Genomic DNA, 26549 nt, shown 5'->3' on the forward strand with positions numbered 1-26549 from the left:
CGCTCTGCCCTGAGCCACGCACACACACACACACACACACACACACACACACACACACACACACACACACACACACACACACACACACACAAACACAATTCACTCACTCAGTCTTTGATTAATTTTGCCCCCCCCCACACACACACACATATCAACAAATGTGTACTGTAAGTCTGTAAGTGCTCAGACACAATGATACTCCAACTGATAGATTTCATAACTCACTCTCGTTCTTGCGCATGCACACACACACACACACACGTCTTCTGACAGATACACAAAATCAGACACTCCATCTTCATCATGAACACACACACACATACACACATTCACAGTGCAGGGCCGTGGAGCAGTGGGGCGGCTGTCAGGTGATGTGCGTCAGTCCTTGGATCCTCTGGCTCCCTGGTGAGGGGAAGGAAACTAGGACAGGCCTCCGCAGAGCACACACACACACACACACACACACACACACACACACACACACACACACATACATAAACCCTTGTCCCCCAGGCCATGGCATTGCTGGATATCACACACAGCTACAGACACACAAAAACAGGCTTTATATGTATGTCTGAACATATGATGGCATGTTCAGTTGTAAAAACTCTCACGCTGCAGCACACACACACCAAACCTGCCTTAACTTGGCATATAACTACCCAAATTAAAGATGTACACTTAAATACACACACACACACACTAGTACACACATCTACACACACTCTGAGGGCCAAAGGAGCGCACTCATTAATATTGTTCTGACAACAACTGGCTCCCTGGCAACCTCTCTGCCATCGTTCACCCAGCAGCACCCCCCGCCTGTGGGCGTGCACGTGGTGTGCACGGCGATTTAACCTGGGTGGAGCCAGGGGAGGTGAACGAGGGGTGCTAATAGGCTGAAATTAATCAACGCCGGCTGATTTGCTGTCTGGGGAATGAGTGGCGGGCAGCAAGCATGCAGGCTACACATCCTGAATACTAATGGACTAATGGAGAGGGGAGACGGAGAGTCGACCCCTTTACCTCACGCTGCTGGTCCTCAGGTAAGCAGCAAATTGGGTGAGCAATGAAAAAGTTTTATACATAAATATGTAGACCAATTATAACGTAACCAAACAGACAGATGGGGAAAAAAAACTCATGTGGTTGGATAAAGGTTTACACGCAGCAAATGTTATTTCCTCTCAGTCTGGAGGTCAGATGTGACCCACTCAAAGCTTCTGTGTGTGACCAAGCCACAACTCTCCTGCCAGCTTGGTCCTCCTCCACGCATGAAATCTTTTGAAACATTCTTCATTTTGGCCTCCTCCTCAAACCAGGCATGTACAGGACACGAGGAAGAGATTTGCCTGTTTTATTTCCCTCTGCTTCTCCAGTGCGGATGCGGTTGTTATTGCCCTCTACCAGGCTGGAGGAGTCCAGCACAGGCCAGCAGAGAAGACCTTACATTCTGGAGGAGATCCAACAATGGCACTTGTCTTGCTAATGTAATGGCTGTGTTACGCTCTATCTTAAAAATACATAGAACACTACAGCATGTGTAGATACACCACAGGTCTTTCCATCTGCTAGTTTATTGGCAGTCATTGCATCCTGCAGTGTCACTATACCAGATACCACCACCTAGTGTCAGCAAGGATGGAGGAAAGCAGAGGTGCTGTTCAAAGCCTTTCAGTTTGAACGGCAACAAATCGACAAAATAAGAAGTCAAAAGTCAAATGTGCTGCATCTGGTTCAGGCTAGTGATGTAGAGGAAGTTTCCATGGTAACCTAGGTCATCCTTGAAGGCTACAACAATTTTTATGAATACATAAATACACTGAATTTCAATTGCTAACCCAGTTCTGGAGAACACTTTGTCTGCTGGCTCGTTAACTTAAGCTGAGCGTATTTCCTCTAGAACAGTTCTCGGTTCTTTAATTAGGAAACCGGAAAATCGAGTTCAAACCGGTATTGTGCCTCATTCCATCGGGCAATTGTGCTCCTGTTTTGTGACAGAAAGACCAAACCATCTCAGCGGTGGCTTTTTTTTTTTTAAGGATTCTTATGAGGAACATCAACAAGCAACCAGGAAGTTTTCTAAAGTTAAAAGTTGTCACTTTAATCAATCCTTGGCTCCAAAGTGGGTTTTTTTTTTTTTTTTTTTGCTGAAATCAAGCTGGACATCTTCCCACGTTACACTGGGACCAAAAAGAAAACAAAAACCTCCTTTTGATTCTGATATGACCAATGAACTGTACACATATTCACAGCGAGTGACAAAACCAAGACGAGAACACAAAAACAGCAAACAACATGCCAGCCAGCTGCACTCGCGCGCTGAAAAACCACCTACGGAGTGTCTGACAAATAGAAAGTCAGAGAATGTGAGCAGCGGCCTGACAGCAGCTCAAAGACTGAGTCAGAGCTGCCAACACGCCTCGACCTTCTCCTGCTCTCTCTTTCTCCGTCTTCCCCGTCACCTACCTACACTGTCTCAGAGACACTCCATTTACTAACGCTTATTCATACTGATGTATAGAGTCCTGAAACATTAAGCGCTAAAATCACAGAGGGCGATACTGTACGTGCTGGCAGAATACAGACGAGTCTGATGCTGTTTTTTATTCTCCGTCTCTCATTCTGTGTCCCCTGGTTTGCTCTCAGTAGACTGTCTTCAGATGGGACTTGGAGAGAGGGAGATGTGGGTGGTAAAAGTGGGTCACATGCTCAGAGAGAATGAGAATGAAAGAGATGAGGGAGAGAGAATGACAGTAACAGGGTAAGACGGGGTGAGGGAGAGAGAGAGAGAGAGACACACACACACACACACTCATACACAAAGAGGGTGAGTGTATGGGGGGGTGGGGGGGTTGAATTCCCCTGTTCAGAAGGAGTGGATCAGTCACAGGCCTCTTTCCTTTCATCTGATCTCAGTGGACCACAGAACTTGGGACACACACACACACACACACACACACTTAACAATAGTACACAACACAGGGACGCAAGCAAACACACACCACACTTATTGGTGTTCACAAAAAACCAACATCAACACAAAGTACACATACCACAGATGAAGAAACAATACACACACACACACACACACACAGAAGAACATGCAATATATCTGTGTATGAATGCACAAACACACACACAGACACACTCTCTCTCCTGCCAGACAAACTTAATAAATCCATTACCCTGTAGATTCAACAGCAACAAAGAGAGGAATGTGGCAAATGAGATTCAATAACGGCATACCGACACAATGGTACACACACTCACACACACATACAAACAGATGCATATATGCAGGCATAATAACACACACACACACACACACACACACACACACGCACGCACACGCACAGGCTCAGACACACACACTAACCCACATGAGAGCCAGTGTAAGTAGGCCCTGCTCCAACCTCCCCCCATAGAGTCACAAAAAAGGATGGACAGATCCCATCGTGTGTGTGTGTGTGTGTGTGCGTGTGTGTGTGTTGTACACCATCCCTTCATCTCCAGGGCTTTCAGCTACCACCATATTCATCTGCGGCCCTCATAATGATTATTACACACACACACACACACGCGCGCACACACACACACACACACACACACACACACACTGGCTTTAGGCTAGCCTTCTGGGCAGGAGTTTGCTATTGACCTTGACCAACACAAGAGAGGGATGAATTCCGTCTATTCAGAGTGTGTGTGTGTGTGTGTGTGTGTGTGTGTGTGTGTGTGTGTGTGTGTGTGTGTGTACTGCTATCTGTCAGTCTGTGAATTTGCAGACACCCGTCTTTCAGGTCCATCACATATTTACATATTCTGCGCCCGTGTAGCGCTTGGTCTGGACGCGCCTCTAGGGAAGCGGCTTTGCCTCCAGTGTTGCTGGTTCATCCACACTACTTAGCACATTGACAGCATGCAGACATTAAAACCTTCACATGAAATCATGCTAGCTTCAACCAGCAGAGCTGAGAGGAAGGGTAAACCCAACATGTTACCAAACTCACTAACAAGATTTCGGAGACATTTCATTTTATTTGTGAATAAATCAATAGTGTTTTAAATTTGAAGGCATATGGCGTCTTGTTGGTTTAGTCAGGAAATACCCTCCCGGCTACTGACTCCACTCCTGCTTTAAGGATCGTGGCAAGTTTTGGAAAATACACGATTTGCCATCTTCCCCCTGTCCAGACAGGAGTGTTCATTAGCTGACACCGGCTGACTGCTAGCTAGCTTAGCATAATGAAAGGCAGTGGATGGGCTGTGTAGCATATCTTGAACAGAGGGAATCAAATACTCTTTCCTCTCAAATGCTGGCATCAATAGAACTAAGGTTGATTATGACATTCATCATGAAGAAGCGATTTAAAATTGCTAGATATCGTAATCAGATATGGAGCCGTCATTACTTGCCTGACTTGGCGCAGCGAATCGACACGACACCTCAAACTTTTGTACGACCAAACAAAACATTTGTTGATGATAAGAAGAGTGACTGCTGCTACGAATCATGGCTGACTTTGTAAGAGAGGATGAGGACTACTACTGCTGGACAAACCAAGACCCTGAACCTGATCTATTGGAACCAGAATGCAGATGCTGAGTGGGCCTGACACAGGTATGCTAACAGTTTCCATCCAGCGCTGTTCATTGCACGAAGCTAGCAGATCTCTGAGGGTCTGGGCTCTCTACTGCAGGAACAAAGCAGAGAGGAGTATCCACTGACTCACGTGGCTCTGGGGAGGATGGTAAATAAGCATATCTCTGTCTGTGTGATCCTCTAAACAAGCACACATACTGGCATTAATTTTGTTCTTTAAAAAAAAAAAAAGAATCCTACACTAAACACCTGCAAAATTTTGCACACAAAGTAGCGTGAGGTAAGAGAGAAAGTAGGTAACCTACTGTGATGTCATTCCTATCACAGTCAGCCTCCAGAATAAACACACCAGGGTACCACCCTATCCTAAACACACACACACACACACACACACACACACTCTCTCTCTCTCTAATATATGTACTCTACTGACTCAGTGGTTCAATCTAATGATTTTGCTGACTTTCACAGTATTCCTCTGTTCTGCCTGCACTCTTCATATACTGACACACTAACACACACACTCACACACATCAAAACTTCACCCATGAGCTTCTCCTCAACACACATCCATATGGTTTCTAACCTCTGCCCTTCGTGACCCCTGGGTCAGCAGTTGGGGGAGTGTGACTGCATATGTGTGAATGTGTTGAAGGACACATATGAGAGGTGAGAGTTATCACGCCAGCGTTCAGGTCAGTCAAGACTTCAGGATCCAGACCTGTCACTCCGCCAGCACTCCCCTCTTAACAGCCAAGATCCAGCTTTGAATTTTGTAAGGTCTTTATTTCGTTACCACTGAACGCTCATCAGCAGAACTGGTGGAGAAGACAACGATACACACACACGCACACACACACACGTGTCTTCTCCTCAGCACGAACACACATATTTCAGAGTCTTTGACAGCATATTCATGGTAAAATATTGTGCTTTTGTGATGTTCAATCAATGAATCAATTCTTGCTCTCGTTTCTTTGATCACTTGAAGGAAGACAGTTGAGCACTGGTCAAAATGTGACAATGATTTATTAAGTTGCATGTTTTAACATGAGACTCCTCTTCAGGAAATTGAGACACACACTACACAATCACATGCTCTGTCTACACAGGGTGACTATGGCACCCATCATTGAGTCCCTGGTCTTGGTCTACGGTGGCTCTGGCTCTCTCTCTCTCTCTTTCTCGCTCTCTCTCTTCTCGCCCAGCTCAGCCATCTGAGGATGAGCCTGATCTTGGTGCAGGTTATTCCCCTGGGGACCTGTCCAGAGTGAGAGGTGATCCTTCACATTTGGCTCAGCAACAGGGAGTGACTGGAACCAGAGGACGGTGTGGAGGGAACCGGCAGCTCCAAACACCACCTGTGGAGCAGAAGACAGGAGCATGACACCAGAGCACTGTTACGCTCTGATTAATAATGAAGATGATAGATGTTGTTGTTGATGTATTATTGTAGTGATGTTTCTGTGGTGTCCTGCTGCCCTGCATGGCTGGTGTTCCATCTTTAAAAAATGTCATTTGCTGCTGAGTGGGACATTTACAGAAAGCCTGAGATGTGATGTTGTGTTCTCCTTACAAATGAAATGTCATGTGGAATAATAATGTGTGTGAACATTGAGATGTGACAGACAGAACTCCTGTTCCCTCCTGTAGAGCCCCCATGATATCTACCTGCTGTGTATTTAGGGTGGGTGTCATGAACGTGTGAGTGAATGTCTACAACATGCAGACACAATTCTTCCTCACATCCAGTCACAGCAGCATCAGCGATGGCGTCCTGCCTCCACGTAACCGACCCCAGGTCCCTGTCCGTCCTTAAAAAGAGAACATATAAACATCAGGCTAAAACTGGAATTTAAAAAAGTGTTGGATTTGTGTGCTAACCTAGCGAAACCTAGCTGCAGTGGTTAACAAATATTTACTACTTCGCAAGCCTCTAATCTCAGGTTTGAGGTCAATCCAGTTTCATTTCAACAGCTGAAATAATTCAAACACTCAGCAGCACACCACACACACGTAACGTTAAAGTTAATGCCTGATTCAGACGCGGCGCTACAAGCTAGCTAGCTAATTAGCTTTCACGTTGACGTTCACGGTGCAAGTGACTACAGCTTCAGAAATGACAAAAATGTCAACAACAGAACTGGATGCGTTTACTTACAGTTTTATGGCGTGGTCTTCTCAGCCAATCACTCAGAGCTTCTACATTAAAATTTGGCCTCCTCTGCTATGTAGAAGCGACGATGAATGTTCCATCAAGTGTTCCAACTCAGTTCTTTAACTGCTTTGAGAAAGCGTGAGTGTTCCTACTACACAACACTTCGTCACAATTGTGTGAACGCATTTGCACACTCAAACTGGCTGTAAATGTTAGTATGGAGGTCTACAGCTGCAAAGAAGGTGCGAACGGTGCCGCGAATTCTTTGGTTTTCAACAGAAAACTTGGTGAAATTAGTTTAATCTATGCCTTCATCATTTTTGGAACATTTTCAGTAGATTTAAGAAAACTGTGGTGATACAATAATACATGAAATGATCATAAGCTTCTGCCTCTAGTCCAAGTAAAAAAGAGAGGCTCCACATTTAGCTGTGAATAGAAGACAGGAGGAAAATATTACCAGGGATGAGCCATAAATATCAATGGATGTAGAAAATGGTCCAACTGTTCAGTAAAACAATTGTGATGAGCTTTGTGCTGTTTGTACAACAGCAAGGGTCAGTAGGTCAGCTGTTTCACTAAACTGATTAAAATTACAGCTTCAGTGCATCTCATCTCTTATCAAATCTACAGAAGGCACGCCCCTTATTATGGAGAATATTTATACAGAGGGGGGGCACGGTGTCGCCTCACAGTAAGAAGGTTCCAGGTTCCAGTCCCGGCTCCATCACAGGATCCTTCTGTGTGAGTCTGCATGTTCTCCCTGTTCCTGTGTGGGTTCTCTCTGGTACTCCAGCTTCCTCCCACAGTCCAAAGACATCAAGAGGGGACGAGGCTGATTGATACTCTAAATTGACTGTAGGTGTGACTGTGAGTGTGAATGGTTGTCTGTCTCTATGTGTTGGTCCTGGGATGGACTGGTGACCCTGCCTCTCACCAAAGGCTGCTGAGATAGGCTCAATGGATGGATGGAATAAACTTAAACTGAACAACTCAACTTCAAACAATCCAAAATATCCTTATAAAGCTTCATTAGTTTCATTAAAACTGAAGCATTGATTTTGGTGTTTTAAAACCTCAGATTGGTAGCGTAGCTGCAATAAGCTAATATATCAGCTAAACTATAACCACAAATCATCTGCTGGACTGATAAGGTCTGGTTAGCGGTTGGCTAATTACACATTTATGGCAGCTTTTTGTGATGCTTCTGACTTTAATGACATCAGTATAGCTCTGATCATTTACAGGCACTGATAGCCGATACTCGAGGGTATAACTCCAGATATCTCTCTCTCACACACACACACACACACACGTCAAGAGATGGATGGGCCCGCTCGCAAACGCAAACATACATTCTGCACATGTGCCTGAGATGTCTCGCAAAATAAAGAGAGCAGAAGGGAAACAATGTGAGATTGCATGAGAGGAGAGGAAGTCAGCAGACCGAGACACTTCAGACATATGGGAGGACCAAAGAGAGACAAGGGGATGAAGAGAGAGTTGGAGAGACGCAGAGACAGAGGGAAAGGGAGATGTATCCAGCTGTTTGTCCATCCTAGCTTTGCTGTAATGAGCCCATGTTTGGCTCTATGGAGCATCGCCAACGCCTCATCTAACTTCTCCAAACTCTTACAAGCCAAACTGCTGGCTAGATTTACCTCCTACCAGCATTGAACTGGACACAAACATCTAAGCACATAACAGCATGGTGCTCCCTTAAATTGACACTTTGATATTTTGAATTTTAGCTGTTTATTTTTCTTTAATAGACACTTGTCAGCATGTGGGAAACAGTTTAGTTTGCTTAAAATGGCTTGGCGGCATTGTTAGCGTTGCCGAGCATTTCTTCCACTTGCAGCCTGCTGTGCCCTTCGGCTGCAATGAGGAAAACTGATTAGTCATTTGAGATCTACCTGGTGAAAACACTAAAATTCACAGGAAACCACGTTCTACCCTATGATTACAGTTAGGAACGCACTGATCACTCGCTTTTAACTACATATCCTAAAGTTCGAAAGAGGTAAGAAGAGGTAAAAAATGTACGACATCTACATTTCTGAACAACTTTGCTGTACGAAATAATTACACTTCAGAGAAGTGAAAGAACTCTAAATTGACTGTAGGTGTGACTGTGAGTGTGAATGGTTGTCTGTCTCTATGTGTTGGTCCTGTGATGGACTGGCGACCTGTCCAGGGTGAACCCCGCCTCTCACCCGTTGATGCTGCGATAGGCTCCAGCCCCCCATGACCCTTAACAGGATAAGTGGAAGAAAATGGATGGATGGATGGATGAAAAGTGATAAAATATTAGAATTTGCATCTTGAAAGTTCTGATCTACTCATTTTGCTGATTTTAATCCTAATAACAGCAACATTTATCCATCATTTCTGTTCACCAAAAACGTAATAAAATCAATCATGTGGTCGTTTTATCATTGTTGAAGTTGTTTCTTAATAAAAGATGGCAATAAGAGACTGAGGGATTTGTGCTGGTTGCAGTTATACACTCAGATCTAGAATTCAGTCACAATGACACAACATAATACATGGAACTGTTGATTACTTCCTCCAGTTAGGTGGTTTTCATTGACGTTTGCTTGCTTGTTTGATTCTGGACAGTTTTACAGAGGGGCGGAGCATCAGCCATCTGGAAGAACCTTCCAGAAACCATCAGCTTCGCCGATGTTGACACTCAGGATTCCATTAAATGTTACAGGTGCCGTTGTAAGAGCCTTTAACTTGATTGCTTCTCCAACACATGGTCTTTGAGGGGAAATTAGTTGGTGTGCAGGTTCTAGTTTGCTGTGCAGGTTCTCGTTTGGTGAGCAGGTTCTAGTTTGCTGTGTAGGTTCTAGTTTGGTGAGCAGGTTCTAGTTTGGTGTGCAGGTTCTCGTTTGGTGTGCAGGTTCTAGTTTGCTGTGTAGGTTCAAGTTTGGTGTGCAGGTTCTAGTTTGGTGTGCAGGTTCTCGTTTGCTGTGTAGGTTCAAGTTTGGTGTGCAGGTTCTAGTTTGGTGTGCAGGTTCTCGTTTGCTGTGTAGGTTCAAGTTTGGTGTGCAGGTTCTAGTTTGCTGTGTAGGTTCAAGTTTGGTGTGCAGGTTATAGTTTGGTGTGCAGGTTCTAGTTTGGTGTGCAGGTTCTCGTTTGCTGTGTAGGTTCAAGTTTGGTGTGCAGGTTCTCGTTTGCTGTGCAGGTTCTAGTTTGGTGTGCAGGTTCTAGTTTGGTGTGCAGGTTCTAGTTTGGTGTGCAGGTTCTCGTTTGCTGTGCAGGTTCTAGTTTGGTGTGCAGGTTCAAGTTTGGTGTGCAGGTTCTCGTTTGCTGTGCAGGTTCTAGTTTGGTGTGCAGGTTCTAGTTTGGTGTGCAGGTTCTCGTTTGCTGTGCAGGTTCTAGTTTGGTGTGCAGGTTCTAGTTTGGTGTGCAGGTTCTAGTTTGCTGTGTAGGCTCAAGTTGGGTGTGTAGGTTCTAGTTCTGGTAGGGATCAGAAGATGGTAGAAGATCATGTCTGAGGGTTGACTGCTCATCATACCTGCACCACAAATCCCACCCGGTCTGATCATCCACCCCTGAAGCCCTGGAGGTTCACTTAGGTAAGATCAGGTTCAGGTTCAGCAGGTTCAGGTTCACCTAAAAAGACCTGAACCCAAACTAGTTCAGGTTTCTCTAGATGAGACACTCGATAGCAGCATGACAGCAATGATTCCATCCACACAAATACCGCTCCAACCATCCAGGAACTCCTTGACTGGAACTGAACCACCTTTGATTAATTAAAAGTACCACAACAGAGCTTACAAAGCTTTATGTTGGAGCAGCAACATGTGTAGACTCCATGTGTCACACTCGGGTACCCAAAATATTTTGAGCTTTTAATTTTATACTGTTTTTCTGGACCAATGTGCGGGTCTGTGGGATTAAAAGGCTAAAATAAATATACTTGTGAAAGAGGATTTATGGGAGGGTTCTTCTGTTATACTGTTTGTTTTTAATCAGGTTGTTCCTAATAAACTGGTGTACCTCGGTGTTGCTTCCCTGAACCACAGAGACACAAAGGTCAGTCGTAACTGGAACTGTTGGCTATTATTGTGTAACACACTGGATGTGTCACCACAACGGTGTCTATATCACAGCCTTGTCTGGGCTATTTTTACCCAGCATCATCTAACTAGGCTCCAACACCACTTACACGCTGTGGCTGTGGCTGAGGGGGGGGGGTTGAAGTGTCTGTCTGCAGCCGTCCCAGCCCTGCATGACACAGACGTTTCACTGCATCTTTCCATGTTTGGGGTTGGTTTAGTCACATGATCCATAACAACAACAGAGCTGTGGTGGTGGGGAAAAAGGTGACAGAACATATGTGTGCTAACAAATGGAGTTGCAGAATTTAACGCTGGTTACAAACTATATTTGATTATTTTTTATCTTGACGTCCCTCTGATTGTGGATCGGCAATAACTGTTGAATTACTGCTGCTCAAGGATGACACACACCAATAATGAAGTGTATTTGTGTGAGTGTGTGTGTGTGTAAATGCCTAACGTAAACAGCAACCTCACACACCTCCAACATCTTTGATGAACTTTGACACCGACTGCCTGCACCGTGCCACTGGAGCTCAACAGATGCTAACGTGTCACATCCACGGCTGCTAACAGGCTGCTGCTCTGGTCTGTGAACACACGGACACACAGAGACCCGTTGCTCCTGGTCCTCCAACCTCTCATTAGCTCACCAGCCTCCAGAATTAAGCACAAAAGCTAACGGTGTGTACGGGGGCACGTGTGCTGCAGGCGCGTCTGTTTGCATCGCCTGGCAGGAGAACAGAGCAGAGAGCAGGTTAGTATCCGTCTAAGGTTATAGCTCAGAATAATGAAGTGGATCCAATTCCATTAATGAGAAAGGTGACGTGTTTACTCAGCAGGGTCAGACAAGGACGACGGTCGCCCTCCACCGCGGCGGCTTAGGCTTTGTTTTCTGACTGCCTGCACGTTGACAGATGTTAAATGAAAACAAGAATATGAAAAAAAAAAAAAAAAGGGAAGTCACCGATCGGGTCAGACGATCCTCGGTTCAGTGAGCCAAACCCGGCGCTGCGGCGTCAGTGGCTTGTGAACATGAACACACGCACAGGGCCGGGAGGGCTGTGGATCCATGTGCCAACCTTGTGACACATCTTTTTGCCCTTACATGAACCTCACAACGTTGAGGTTTTGGTGGTGAAAAACCTGGGTTTTCTCTGATTATCAGTCCTATTTTGGGGGAGAGTTAACAAGTGGCCAACACCGTCCAACTAGAGGCAATTAAAATGCTCAGTGAAGTGTGATGCGGGGCAGATGGTCGGGCAGAGCGTGGCACCGTCGAGCATCGAGCACAACTGGTAAGAGGTTTGCTTCAGCTGAAGTCCGAGGGACAAGCACCTGCAGCACCAGGACGAGGGAGACGAGGAATTATTCTTTGTGAATAAACTCTTAAACATTTTGATCTCCTTTAACAGTTGAGAAAGGAAATTATTCACAGTTATTGATTCTTGACTTGCTACAATTAGTTTTCAACAGAAATGCAATGATATATCTTGAAGTGAGGCTTGACGTTGCCTTTTCTACTCAGACTTAATGAGCTCGTTGATGGCACACTGGTATCGGATCAGAACTTGGCAACAAATGATACCAAAAGTCCAGGAATCAGGACCGGAAAACATCCGAATCAGCACATAGCTAAGAAGGACTAAATGCAGCAGTGGGTGATTTTACATCACACGCCGGCGTTCTGCCATCGGAGGAGAGTCAGAGGACAGTGTCAGCGTCAGGTAAATGGACTCAGTTTTATATAGCGCTTTTCTACCTTAGCGGCACTCAAAGCGCTTTACAGTGTCATCTCATTTAGCCCTTCACACACACTCACACACTGATGGTGGAGGCTGCCATGCAAGGCGCCAACCAACTCATCAGGAGCAATTATTTGTCCAGTATCTTGCTCAAGGACACTTCAAATGGTCACCGGGGTCAAGGATTGAACCAGCGACCCTTTGGTTGCTAGAGGGTCACTCTCCCCCTGAGCCATGCCGCCTGTCTGGTGTGTGCATCTCAGTGGGTCTGAGGTCCTTAAGCACAGATTCTGATCCAAACGGTCTCTGCTGCCAGGTGCATTCAGACTTTGAGGGCCGTGATGACGCTGCGATATTCCTGCTTGTGCAGAGGAAAAGCTGCTGCAGTCATCTGAACCAAATCAGAGGATCTTCAGTGTTGAGAATAACTACGATTCATCTTGATTCAGAGATAATTTGACTCCGACTAACTGGCGCGTGATGGAAACAAACCCAACAGAGAGGTGAGAGTGCAGCAGCAGGACGTTAAATTTGCTCAGAATGGGAACTGTGCTGGAGTACTGCTGCTGGACACCGGCATCACACCTGCCAAACGCTCACACACACCGCCGACTATATCATCAGATCTGGAAGCAAACCGAGGCCCCTGTTTAGATGTGGTCCATACAAAATTCAGGATGAGCTTTTACACCAGTTCAGATGAACCAGAACATCCAGAGAAACCCACCAGGGTTGGTTTGAGTCATCCTCTTTTCATTGGTAACAGAAACTGTATCAAACCTGATACACATGGATAAAAACACAGACGATGCACCTCATATGGGCCAGTACACAAGGACCAGGACGGAGGTTGAGGTTCATGACCTGCACTGCACCCTGACCCCTGAGGTCCACAGCTGGACCTAGACACTGTGGGACTGGACCACAGGGTTCTGACACAGGGACCCTGTTTCACAGTAGTAAGTGTAAAAATGTGGAGGAGCAAGACAGACACACAGACACACAGACAGACACACACAGGCTGATTTAGCATGGTGCTACAGAATTTACACTTAGTAAACACAAGTGCCATCCTCCTCCTCCTCCTCCTCCTCCTCTTCCTCCTACCGCCAGTAGGCTGTCGCACCGTGCCCAGGCCTCTCCTCAGACCTCCCTCTCAACCACACAGCCGCTGCTGACACCACAACAACAGCGACAATGAACGCGTCCTCACCGGGCGAGTAGAGCCGTGCTAGCTGTCTGGCCCCGGCGTGCTGCGGTCCCCAGCGAGGCGCCGCGCTGCGTGCAGCCGCCCCGTGCTCATTCCCGTTCGGATCCTCCTCCGCCATGGACCGGTGCCTGATGTCGGTCTCGGAGAGAAGCGACGCCGCCATAACTCCTGCCCGCTGCCCCCCGCTTTGGCTTTCAGCTACAAGACATCAATTACTGTTGTGTCTCGGTCAGTGTCGGGGTGTTCTGGCCCTCGCTGGGTGACGCTGAGGACGTCCTGGATGGAAGCGAGCGGATGGAGCAGCTGATGCTAGCGGCGGAGACAACACCGGAAATACACGGACGGAGCTGCGCTGACACACAGACCTATATCTGGGCTCAAGCTGCTGTCATGACCCGCTGTCGAACTGAAACATGGAACAAATGACTCGCTCAGATGTTTGAACGCTTAACGTAGTTTGTTGTTGCTTTAATTACGTAGGTTTGTGTAAATAAACCCGAGAGTTTACAGCCCGGCAGGGACCGTCTGCATTTTGCTGTGAGGTTAAAGACTGAAATGGCCCAAACAGTTGCAATGCACAAATTTCACCGTAAATCATCAGTGTCATGTGTCTGTTTCCCTCTTTTTTGGCACTTTTTGTATTTAACCTTTATTTATCCAAGTAATTAGAGACCCTTGATCTATATCTCAGCAGCACATGTCACTCGTATACAGATGAAGAACATTTTTACCAACAATAAGTTAAGAAGAAAGAGGACAATAATGAATGCACGATGGTCCACTTACGGAAGTGCAGGTGTGGTGAGTGCGGAGAACCACTCAAAAGCACAGGTGCTGTCTGGCCTGTGATTGAGGATCAAGCCAAAGGCCCCAGGCTGTTCGACCTGATCTCAACCACATATTTAATGAGTCATATTTAATTTTGTAACCTTTCGTGTGTGCTATAAATTGGTGATGCTGAGCTGATGCCTGACAGTTCAGACCTGACAGTCAGGGATCTCCACAGCTCTTCATCCTCTGCTCAATCACCTCCGTGCAATTGTGGGGGTCATGAGTCTCTGGCACGTTCGGTTTTTTTGGGGGGCACTGAGTTGAAAATGTTTCCAAATTCAACCACCAAACCCCTCCTATTTTAGCGACTCTTCACTGGTTGTTTGTGAAGTTTAAAATGGATGTGAAGACTTGATCTATGCGGCCCTCTCTGGACTCACACCCTGGAATATTTCAGGTCCTCTGATTCTGTAAATACCAACTCACACCCAGAGGTCTCACCCCGGTCCGGTCCCTGCTAACTGTTCCAGTCAGAAAACCAGACTCTGGAAAAACGGACCCTTTTTGAAATCCCGGTTACAGATATGCCATTATAGACATTGGACTCTTAATACTTCATTTGTGAAGTAATATATACTGTAACTATTGAAGTCTGGATAATGATCACGTGTTGCGGATGATCGTCTCCATGAAAGACTAACAGGTTTTATCAGTAGGTTTGTTCAGATGATGGGGGTCAGCCCTCTGTCAGGGAGGGGTCCCCAGCAGCTGAAACAGAAGGCTGCAATGTAGACGTGAACAAGTCATTCTTAGGTTGCAGTGAGTCGTACAAATACAGCAAGTACAGTCCCTGTTAAGGCTAAAACCAGGTACAGCAGCATAGTTTGTTACAGCCCACTTGTCTTCCCTGAGTGTTTTAGGCCTTCAGTGGGATGGTCATGCTGGTGTGTATTTGCAGCTGGTGATACATGAAGTATCTCAACAAAATAAAAAGTGAAATATTAGTCTGGCTGTGCCTGTCTGGACTAAATTCTGATTTATTCAACTCATTATGTGGGTTGTTACAATAAAATATTTCACTTTTATTCCATCAGGACTTTCTACTTTCTAATAATCCCACATTCATTACAGTCATTTATCATTTTCCAATCATTCTACAGTTTCATTCACTATTTTTCTTCCAAAGCAAAAGAAAAAAGGTTTCTAACTTTTTTAATCTTTAAATATGAGTTGGTTCATTTGTCATTTGTGGCGCTGATACGGACCTGTGGTAACACACCACTTCAATCCTCAAAGTCTTTGATTCCCACAAGCCGCATGTGTCCTCCTCCAACAATCAAGGGTTGATTGTGACGATGTGCGATCGATCAGTTACCTAGTGAATAAAGTCCCTGGGTATAATGACGCTACGCAGGCTGACGGCACACTTCTTGATTTGTCTCGGAGCTGTGAACCGGTAGAGATAGTCTCATTTGAATTTTTTTTTTTTTTTTAAACAGGTCTGACAACATAGTTTACGAGGTAAATTGGGAGACGACAGCCCGAGAATAATAAGCTTGCTGCGGGATGTTTTTCTTCTTTGCATTACATCATGTAGTGACCGACCAGCTTGGGAGCAGCAGATGCATCATCTTTGTTTTGATCAAGGAATCTGTTGCACGGATGAGATTTGGATATTTTGCCTTCAAGTCATGTTAAGAACTGGTGCTACATGGGTGAAGCAAACAAGCTCGTAGATGCGTGTCTTTAGAATAAATGCACATCACACAGAAATTCTTTGTCATTTATTTATTTATCTTTTTTTGTCTGTACTATATTATTGCGTTCTGGTTAATTCACATTTAAAAAGCAGTCATTGACCAGACGCGCTGAAATCGATGATATTCATTTGTACAATAACCATTATAGGCCCCATAAAGACTGGAAAACCCAATCAAAAGAACAAACAAAAACAAACAAACCAAAACAAACAAAAAAAAGGAAACATCTGTATGGTTTTCTGCACTTTATTTTGTTTGATGTATTTTTCATAGTAATTACAAAAAGGAAATATATTTATATAATAATCATAAAAAGGAGAGTTGGGGGGAACTTAGGAATATTACGACTGGCAAACAAACAATCACAACACAGCACAAGTACCTACTGACGGCGAGAACTGAAAGGGACAAAAATTAAAACAGAGAAAATGAGCGAATATGGCAGAAATTAAAAAAAAAAATCAAAGGAATCAGCACCTATGAAGTTAAATACAAAAAGCAACTGAGGGGGACGAGAAAGTGAAGCTTTTCCTACAATCTATTAAAAATAATCCAAAACAAAGGGTGTTTTCTTGCTTTTTTTCTTTTCTATTTGATAAAAAAAAAACAATAAAATGCATGACCTGGGGGAATGAAATGTGGTTAGGGGGAGGAAGGGGGCGGAAGAGGAAGCTGTGTAGGGGGATTTGGCAGGGACAATAAAAAATACTGCACGTACAATACCTTTTTTCCACTCCTCTCTCTCCTTCATCTAACTCTTACCGTTTCTCTCACACACTTTTTCCTTTCTTTATTTAATAGCATATCCCATTAATATTCCTTTCCCCCGCTGCTCCTAATAGCCACACCCAGTGGTGCGATCGTTAGAGTTTTACATGCGAGTAGCAAATGACACTTTGATTGGCTGTGATGTGGAGATGTGGGTCCCCCGCCGGCTCCGGGTCGGGGGCCCCGACTGAGCCGAGAGATCCTGCCAGGCCACGGTCTCACTGCGCGTGCTGACTCAGTGTGTGGTTCTGGAGGGAGAGAGGGAGAGGGTGAGATAGAGGGAAAAAAGTGAGAACACATGATGAGAGAAATAATGGGCTACGTGAGCACAGTGCTTTTCACTTGCCCCCCCACCCAATAATAGAACAGAGGAGAACAGAAACACAACTGCCTCCTACAGTCCAGACAGCAAGGCCTCCTCACTTTATACAGTCTGATGGAGGAAGAGAAAGAGGACGAGAATAGAGAGGAAAAGACAAAACAAGAGGGGCAGAATGGAGAATTGGAACGTATGAACCAGACTGTGTAAAACATTCAATTAGAGGCGGATATTTCCACCTCAGTGGAGGACGATAACTAATGGAAGCGTTTGGTACTTGCAGAATTAAAGAGAACAAATGAAGGTAGTTCAGAGTAATGATGCACAAATAATAAAATAAGAATAATGTGGCCTTGAATGCTGTATTGTTGGTGTTACAGACATTTTCATTTCTGGACTTACAAAAGGTGTTTTAAAAACAACATTAACTATTTATGACTTCTTTTTATTTTTGCATGTTTAGATTTCATATGCATGAAACGTGCCTGAGGTTCTGTTACATGGGTAATACAACCGGCCAGTTTGTCTTGAAAGAAGGTTTTAGTTAAGTTTGATTTATTTCATTAATTTACAAGCCTCCCCCCCCCCCCCCCCCCCATATTTTTGGCCATCATTTTGGACAAATATATCAGGTTTGGATGCACCAAAGCAAAGAGACGTGTGTTAATTCAGTCATTTCTCAAGGCTTGGAACAAACCGCTGATACAGATGGTTCCTTTTATTTATTTATTTATTTTTAAACTAAACCTAAGTGAATCCTATGATGATACAACATATGGACATAACAGGAAAGATTCAAATACTTCAATTTCATGCCCATTTGAAAACACATGCATGGATGTACAAGCAGTGAGCGCTGACGTGAGAACAACAGACTGCACCTCTGATGACACACAGAAACACAGCCATCCACACAACTCCTCCGCTGATCAAGCCGACCAGGTTCTCGGTCAGAGTCATCATTACAAACCATGTCGTATTAGTTGTGTGCATTTTGTTTCCTGTCTGTGAGATCCCAGCGCCTCCATTTGTTTATTCAGATCTGTGCAACCCTCACGTCTTTTTGATATTGTCTCCACACCTCGGAGACACCTACACTCGCATCTCTCTGAAGGCATTCGCACACTACACATCAATACATGATCACACTGCAAAAAACACCTTTATTCAAAATTAAAATTCACAACAGTCGTTGGAGCACAAAGGAAGGCTGATGTAGCGATCTCTGGGTAAAAACGAGAGTACAGGAAGTGAGAGTCACAGAAATATTTACATGCACAAATTAAGATACACGAACAGTAAACGTGTGGAAGACACTGCAGATTCACCTTAGAGGACATGGGATCAAAAACTGATCAAAAACTACATACTTCTACCCCTCCCTGGAAAGTGTTAGGATTCTGATGCACAGAAATGGGAAAAACACGCATGTATGATCTCAATACACACACACACACACACACACACTTCTGCGGCTCCTTCATATCAGTGGCAATAGGGAACTGAACTCATGATAATCTGGATTTGCTGGTTCGGAACGTAGCTAGCATCACATTTAATGCTGGCAAGATACTGTGTGTGTGTGTGTGTGTGTGTGTGTGTGAGAGAGAGAGAGAGAGAGAGTGATGGGGAGATGATTGGACAGATTTCATAGGGAATTTGTATATGGGTGTGTGTGTGTGCGTGCGTGCGTGCGTGCGTGCGTGCGTGCGTGCGTGTGTGTATCAGAGAAATTTCCTCTAGGATGCTTTCCTCCTCCTCTCCCCGTGTTCCCTAGACTGTACAGCTTTGTCCCTCTGAAACATTCCCGTATCTCTCTCTCTGTCTCACACACACAGACACACAAATTCCCAATGAAATCTGTCCTATCATCCCCGCTTCTTCGCACATACACACCCAACACATACACACACAACTCCCAGTGAGATCTTCCCAATCAACGCCCCCCCCCCCCCATCCCTAAAAGCAGCTTTCTCAGATTAATCACTCTCTCACACAGATAGGCCCCACTACGGAGAGAATAGAAAGGACAAAAAAGAACAGCGGATGGGAGCATGAAAAAGAGAGGGGGATAGGAGGATGAACAGAGCAGAGAGGCGAGGAGGGGAGGATGGGGACAGAAATGTGAAGGATTATATGTGGTTTGGGGTTGATAAATACTTATTTGTCATTCTATGGCCCTTATCTTGCTGTGCATGTTTCGTTGAGCCCTTTGCTGTGTGTGTGTGTGAGTGTGTGTGAGAGAGGGAGAGGGAGCGAGAGAGAGAGAGAGAGAGAGTATGCTTTCTGACTGTTTGAGAATATCTGTCACTCGGCTTTAGTGTCCAAGCTACCCTGTCCAGGGGAAAGCAAGGGATATTAATGCCCTACACACACACACACACTTAGTGACACATTCAGTAGTAGTTTTGAGTGAACAAATAAGCAAACAGGATAGTAAGAGATGAGTGTAGTTCTGTAAATGTGCATGAATGTGTGTGTGTGTATGTGTAGACCTCTCTAGTGAGGAAACAGATCTCATCGGGAGCCGCTGACCCCATTATGGGAGATCTTTTTCTCTCTCTCTCTCTCTCTCTCTCTCTCTCTCATCCATCTCCTTCCATCTACATTTCCCCTTATGGCCAGAAGAGGTCAGGCTCATTCCTCTTTCTGGGGGGGAAGCAACTAAAGGAAACATTGGAGACGTTGTCCAGAATTTGTCCTGCTGCCCACAACACTACAGCCCCGTCTACCTACGTCATCATCACACATCCACTTGACACAAATGACATTTTTTATTAAGATGACATATGAGGGACTGGAAATCTGAATGGAGAGGAAATGACCCAGTAAAAGGAAGAAGAGAAAGAAGAAAGAGAGAGAGAAGGTGTGTGTCTGTGTGAGTGTGCGTTTTCCCTGAGGTTCTTTGAGTCCTGCTGCTGGTGTATTGATTTGTAGACTGAGAGAGGGATGGGAAGGAGGGAGGGGATGGATGGAGGGAGGGAGGCCATGGTCGCTCCCTTGAGGCAGCGCTGCACTGGACTGTTGGAAATCAGCTGGAGGAGGAAAGGAAACAAACACACAAACATCCTGGTTCCTTCTCTTCATTTACGTTTTTGTTGGGAACTTGGTATTGATCATGCAGCATGGCGATCAATCAGATGTGTGTACGTGTGTGTGTGTGTGTCACAGTGTGACATCTGCCCTACAGCTGAGTGATTGATATATTCCACAAAAAATGGGTGACAGAAGGATGAGAAGGAAGGAGACAGGAGAAACAAGAGGAGCAAAGTGGGCTGTTTTTATATTTAGTGTGTACAGCAGGTTCTGGGTCTGTGATTAGAGCAGAAAATTCTCACATAAAACTGCACGAGGCAAATTTCCACACCTGCAGATGTTTCAATATAAATGGATCATGTCCTCTGAACTGTTGAAGTGTGAGTGTGAACCACATGGGAGTTAAGTAACAGAAGAAAAAGAGGAATTCTTATTGAAAAATAATTTTAGTAAGTGGAGGAAGAGGGGACATTTCTTCTTTGTGGCCGAGGTTGCGCGCCCTCTAGTCCAAACAGCCAGTATTCCAGGCCAGACCGGACCAGACCAGACGAGTCGATACAGAGGCCTGTCATTGTCTTTCCTAAACTGCTTAGAAAGAGCAAGTCAAAAGCCTGCAGAGCCCTGGACCCAGGGGAAATATGGCCCTGTCGCATTACCTACACACACCACTGCCAGATATACATGTGCGCAGACACACACACACACACACACACACACACACACACACACACACACACACAAGGGAATACGCATTCATAGACTTGCAGCTAAGAGCACATGCATGCACGGCCACACAATACCAGGGAAAATGCAGACAGCAGAATTCACAATAGTTTATATGCACACACACAAACACACACATATACACACACACATACACACACACAAACAGGCTCCTGGGAGAAGGGGACAGCAGAGAGAGAAAATGTAATCTGCCTCATCCTGCTCCACACAAAATGTGTGCATGTGAATTTGTGTATGGATGTTTCTGCTGATGGCTGTGGTTTGAGGCATTGTTGTCAGTTTGTGTGTGTGTGTGTGTGTGTGTGTGTGTGTGTGTGTGTGTGTGTGTGTGTGTGTGTGTGTGTGTGTGTGTGAGTGCATATGATCAGCCTGGTCAGCTTCATCAACCTAACAAAAACATATAGGTGGGCCATCAGTTCTGAACAGAGGACAAACTCACATCAAACCTTCCAATCACCAAACATTTGATGCATCAGAACAGCCTGACTTCAACACTGACACGGACATAAGGGTCTTGAACTTGAGCTATTGTGCCAAGTTCGGCAAGGCGGTAATATAATGTTAAGCAAGGCTGTAATGGAGTAGAGGAAGAAGCAGTGCCTTTGCTACAGAAGGGATACTGTAATATATATAAGATAACAAGAAGGTTTACAAGATGTAACAATAGTATATCAATATTTCTCAAACTTTACTGTTACTACTACTTATTCTGTTTTCTTCTTTGAGAGGAAAAATGCTCTTTAAATATGTAGGCTCTCTAATAATTGGTTTTTAGTAAGATGCAATTGCAGAGATGTAGAGAACATTAAAAAACAAACAAAATAAGAACCAAAACAAAACAACCTCAAACAGAGATATGGATCACTCTTGTGCGATACCTCAAAATGTGCATCGAAATTTGTTGACAGAAACCTGATTAAAGACATGGATTCTGCACGTGAGCGTGTGTGTGTGTGATTCTGTAACGTGTGTAAAGTCTGTGTATGCTTCCTTCATGTATCAGTGAGCGTCTGTCAGTACATGATTTGTGTCATATGTGTGTATGTAGGGGTAACTGGAGACAGTCCAAAGGTTGTGTCTGCTAGTATGTATCTGTGTGTGTGTGTGTGTGTGTGTGTGTGTGTGTGTGTGTGTGTGTGAGTGTCTGTGTGTATGTCTGTCTGACAAAGAGTGTGCGCTCCATGTCTGCTGTTGTTTTTAACAAAAAAATGAAAAATCACCTTAGTCGCCTTGTGGTCTTCTTTGGGTTTAGTGTATTTATAGCTCAGAGTTGACACTCTTCCAACAGAGTGAGTGTGTGTGTGTGTGTGTGTGTGTGTGTGTGTGTGTGTGTGTGTGTGTGTGTGTGTGTGTGTGTGTGTGTGTGTGTGTCTGGGATGAGCAGATGGGCTAGCCCTCTTCCTCTGCTCCCTGGCTTGTCTTTAGCCCCACCCGTTCAGGACAGGATGCTGCCTCGGGAGCAGATCGAAAATAAATGCACCCCCTGTCCTCAACATCCCACTGACACGTATTCCCTGCTCCCCACACAGTCTTCAGTTCTCTAGATGTGAATTAGTCCCCATCACTCCTCATCACTATAAAGACTCCGTATATTATCTTCAAATCATCAATAAAAACTTCCTTCACTCGCTCTGTATCTTTTCAGCAGAGCCACATCGACCCATGCTTTCCTCCTCTGCCCCCCCCCCCGCCCCAACACACACCACCCCCACCCAGGATGACCTCTCTAACCACGTCCTGTTTGGAGCACTCCCTCCCTCCCTCTCTCTCCCATGGGGACTTCCCCTCTCCTGTTGCTCCTGGCCCAAACAGCGAGGTTTGGACCAGTAAACACAACCTAAAATACACTCACAGCATGAAGGACACACACACACACACACACACACACACACACACACACACACGTCGCTTCACCAGCCTCACAGCTAAGGTGAGAGCTCCGTGCTGGAAGCTGTTACACAAAGGAGGAAGTGACCTCACTTCCAGCACAAATAGCACATAATTCCTGAGCACTGCATGACACATTTGAGTCACACCATTACGGAAAGAAATACGGCCATGTGCAAAAAAAATATGAATGAGCCTTCCCACTCTCTCTTTCTCTCTCCCTCTCTTTCACTTTCTCTCCCCCAAAAATACTCTCAGCGTAGAAGAATGTGGTCCGTGTAGACCATGAAACTCAGAGCCAGATGAGGACTGGAGCCTGCAGACATGGGTGACAGAACACAAAAGCATCCACACACAAATACACACGCAACAATGAAACATACATGTAAAAACACAAAAAGCAAATGCATGGACACACACAGACACACACACACACACACACACAAAAAACTATGTAATGAAAATGGCAGACATACATTTATCAACGACATGTACAACTAAATGCAAAGACACGCTCCATCCAATGCACACATGAGCTCACTATTCAACAGAGCGTGCCGGCTTTCCATGTCACTGTCATATTACTGCACACGCCCAATCCCCATGAGTCCCTAGGGGCCCAGATTTTTTTGATTACCATGCACCCTTCACTGACAGAAAGAGAGAGAAGAGAGAGATAGAGGTTGGGACAGGGATGGATGGATGGGTGTAAGTGCCTGAGATAAACATGAGGAGATAGCTGGGTGGACAATAGAAATGCTAATATTTTCTGCTAGAAATGGAATGATCAGAAAAGATAAACAGCATTGAGGTGTAAAGAGAGGGGGATGACAGAAACAATTTTTTATTCATTTGCTTTTAATTTCTTTTTCAACACAACAGGTAAAACACTGAATGGATGCAGAAGGAGCATTTTGTGGCAATCAAACACAAAATGTACCCATGACTAAGCAAGCAAAATTCACCATCATATCCTGCTACAAAAATGACACAATGACTGAACTTGTTGCTGATTGATGTAATTGTGCAGCCTTCTAATGACAAGTTCTGAATGAAACACACAAGCAGAGTGAACCAGAGCCCCTGAGCAAGAATGAACTTCAACCAACAAGCAGAGCTGATGACAGTCTGGAAAAGTTCATGGAAAGGAAATACTCCATAAAAACATGTGCCAACTACTCGTGAACGACTAAATGAATTCAGTGTTTATACAAGTGCCATGCCCACATCTGTATGAGTGTATTTTGGCAAGACCAAAAGAACACGATGCCACGCAGAGTCTGTTCTGTTCATTGACACATTGCCTCTGTTTACCTGTCTCACTCACTCTCTCTCTCTCTCTCTCACTCACACACACACACACACACACACACACACACACACACACACACACACACACACACACACGAACATGGTCCAAGCTGTTACAAGCCCTCCAGGTGCCAGCTCATATTCAGTGATTCCTTTGTAATTGTCCCTGTGTTTATGTCTTCCTGCTTCTGTTTGTGTGTATGTGTCACTCTTTTCTCTGCTTTGCATCAACTAACTTCTTCTGACTGTATGAATCACTGTGTGGTGTCTTTCGTTAGTGTACTTTTGCAGTATGTTCATTAATACTTAGGTGCAATCATAAATGAGTGTAAGTAATATTTATTTAGACATAAATCTCATGTTGAAGTTTGAAGTTCTGAACACTCAAGCAAGATTTACTCTGCACCCAAAACAAAAAAAGGAAACAGCCGTTTCGTGGACACATCTGACATTAAAGTTTCCATAGGAATTTTTTGTTACCTACACTGTGCTGTGTATAAATGTGGTTACAAAAAATAAATAAATTTAGTTTTGCTGACTGGTTAACAATTTTGAAGTTATTTATTCAGTTATATTTGTAAAATTGGTATCTGCTTGCAGTTGAGAAAAAAATGAGCAGGCAGCACTACCAGTCATTTTAGGATCCAGTAATGCAGGCTGGCGTGTCTGCTTCTCCACCTCTCTTTTGTTTTGAATCTTGTTCTCTCTCTCTTGTTCCCCTGCTGCAAATACCTTAGGATTCAGGGAGGTAAGAGTTTGTGTGTGTGGTTGTGTGTGTATTTGTGTGTGTATGCATGCATGTGTGTGTGTGTTTATGTGTGTCCCAGGTCCCCATTCCAATAACAGACTCTCCCAGTGAGCGCTGGGGCAGCAGAGTACTATACCCTGGAATGCCAAAGGGATCTTCGGATCATCTTCTCTCTCTCTCTCCCTCTCTCTCTCTCTCTCTCACACACACACACACACAAAAACATTGAGCCAAGGGATACATGGATCAGAGAGTATACATTATGACTTCCTATAACACTCACAACTGACAGCAATACCGAGACACTGGCAAACACACTTACTTACACACACACACACACACACACACACACACACACACACACACACACATAAAACCAATTGACAGTTCAGCCACATCCACACCTTTCCATAATTCAGTTAGAGGGAGACAGTGAGGCTCTTTGATTCAGACTAAGACAAAGACAATGTTATTCACAGACAGACTACTAACACAAACTCTTTCTCACACACACACACACACCTCTGCCCTGATCCCAGGCTGCTGAGCATTCTTTAGGACACACACCATGACACACAACACCATGTTACTCATGCAAGTAACCTACAAATATATGCAAACATCAAATCATTAAAGTATGACCTATACATGGAATAACTGCATGTGTTTAAGTTAATGTTATTTGTGTCAGAAGTTCCTCCTTGTCACTCTGCCTTCATACATCTTTTGATACATCAGTAAATCCATCATCCCTCCATCTACCACTGTGTATGTAGACGACATGTTCTGAAATTGTGTTTCCAAGTTTTGCAATTGCATGTGCATGCAACACACTCAAATATTCAAAACCACAAGGACACAAAGAACAGGTGGAGGGAATCAACACACAAACAAATGAAAGGATCCCCCATTCATTCATTTATTCATCTGACCATCCAGCGCTAATGAAATATTTACTGGTGCTAAAGGAAATAGTGGTGTACAACCAATTTGATGGCAGAAAATAAAGGATGTTTGGGGAGGACTACATAAACGATGGACAGAGAGCATTCAGGACAGGGGTGGAAAACAGCACCCCCTGGAGGCTTAAAGCAGAATATGATGAGCAAGATGCTTGCCACGGGAAGGTGGAATGAGGGTCAGAAAGGATACTCAGTCAGATGACTTTTTAAACTACAGGAACTGCAATACTGTAACTGTTTAAGAATGTTAGATTAGTCAATACTGCTTGGATGGTTGAGAAAAAGAAAGAAGACAAACAAACAAAGAATGAAATTTGTGTGTGAAGTCTGGGAGTAAAAGCAAGAGAGATCCAGAAGGACCTCGCTGATCAGGGCCACAGCATTTCTTATTTACACACCCTCCCACACAAACACACACAGAGCCACACGCACACACATAAGGACA

The 26549-nt window shown here is 44.6% G+C and overlaps 2 protein-coding genes across 8 annotated transcripts in view; both read right to left on the bottom strand.

The window, feature by feature from the left end:
- The window catches only part of peds1a (plasmanylethanolamine desaturase 1a), a 34845-nt gene extending 20627 nt beyond the window's left edge, over positions 1-14218 (bottom strand). For 3 of the 4 annotated variants that reach the window (XR_015117025.1, XR_015117026.1, XM_086208687.1), the window contains exon 1: positions 13802-14211. Coding sequence is in view for 2 of the 4 variants with exons in the window: in XM_086208687.1 (XP_086064813.1) it covers positions 13802-13961 (160 nt within the window). In the remaining 2 variants the exon portion in view is untranslated. Of the gene's footprint in view, positions 1-13801 lie in introns of all 4 variants that reach the window. The other variant, XM_086208688.1, reaches the window with a different exon arrangement.
- Positions 14219-16211: 1993 nt separating this feature from the next.
- Positions 16212-26549, bottom strand: part of znf423 (zinc finger protein 423) — a 156194-nt gene continuing 145856 nt past the window's right edge. For 2 of the 4 annotated variants that reach the window (XM_086208684.1, XM_086208683.1), the window contains exon 22: positions 16213-17345. In XM_086208684.1, coding sequence (XP_086064810.1) covers positions 17316-17345 — 30 coding nt within the window. In that variant the 3' untranslated portion in view covers positions 16213-17315. Of the gene's footprint in view, positions 17346-26549 lie in introns of all 4 variants that reach the window. The other 2 variants (XM_086208686.1, XM_086208685.1) reach the window with 2 other exon arrangements.

Source organism: Aulostomus chinensis, chromosome 7 (assembly GCF_037954235.1).
Source record: "Aulostomus chinensis isolate RoL2024-O1b breed Wild chromosome 7, RoL_Achi_v1.0, whole genome shotgun sequence".
Lineage (NCBI taxonomy): Eukaryota > Metazoa > Chordata > Actinopteri > Syngnathiformes > Aulostomidae > Aulostomus > Aulostomus chinensis.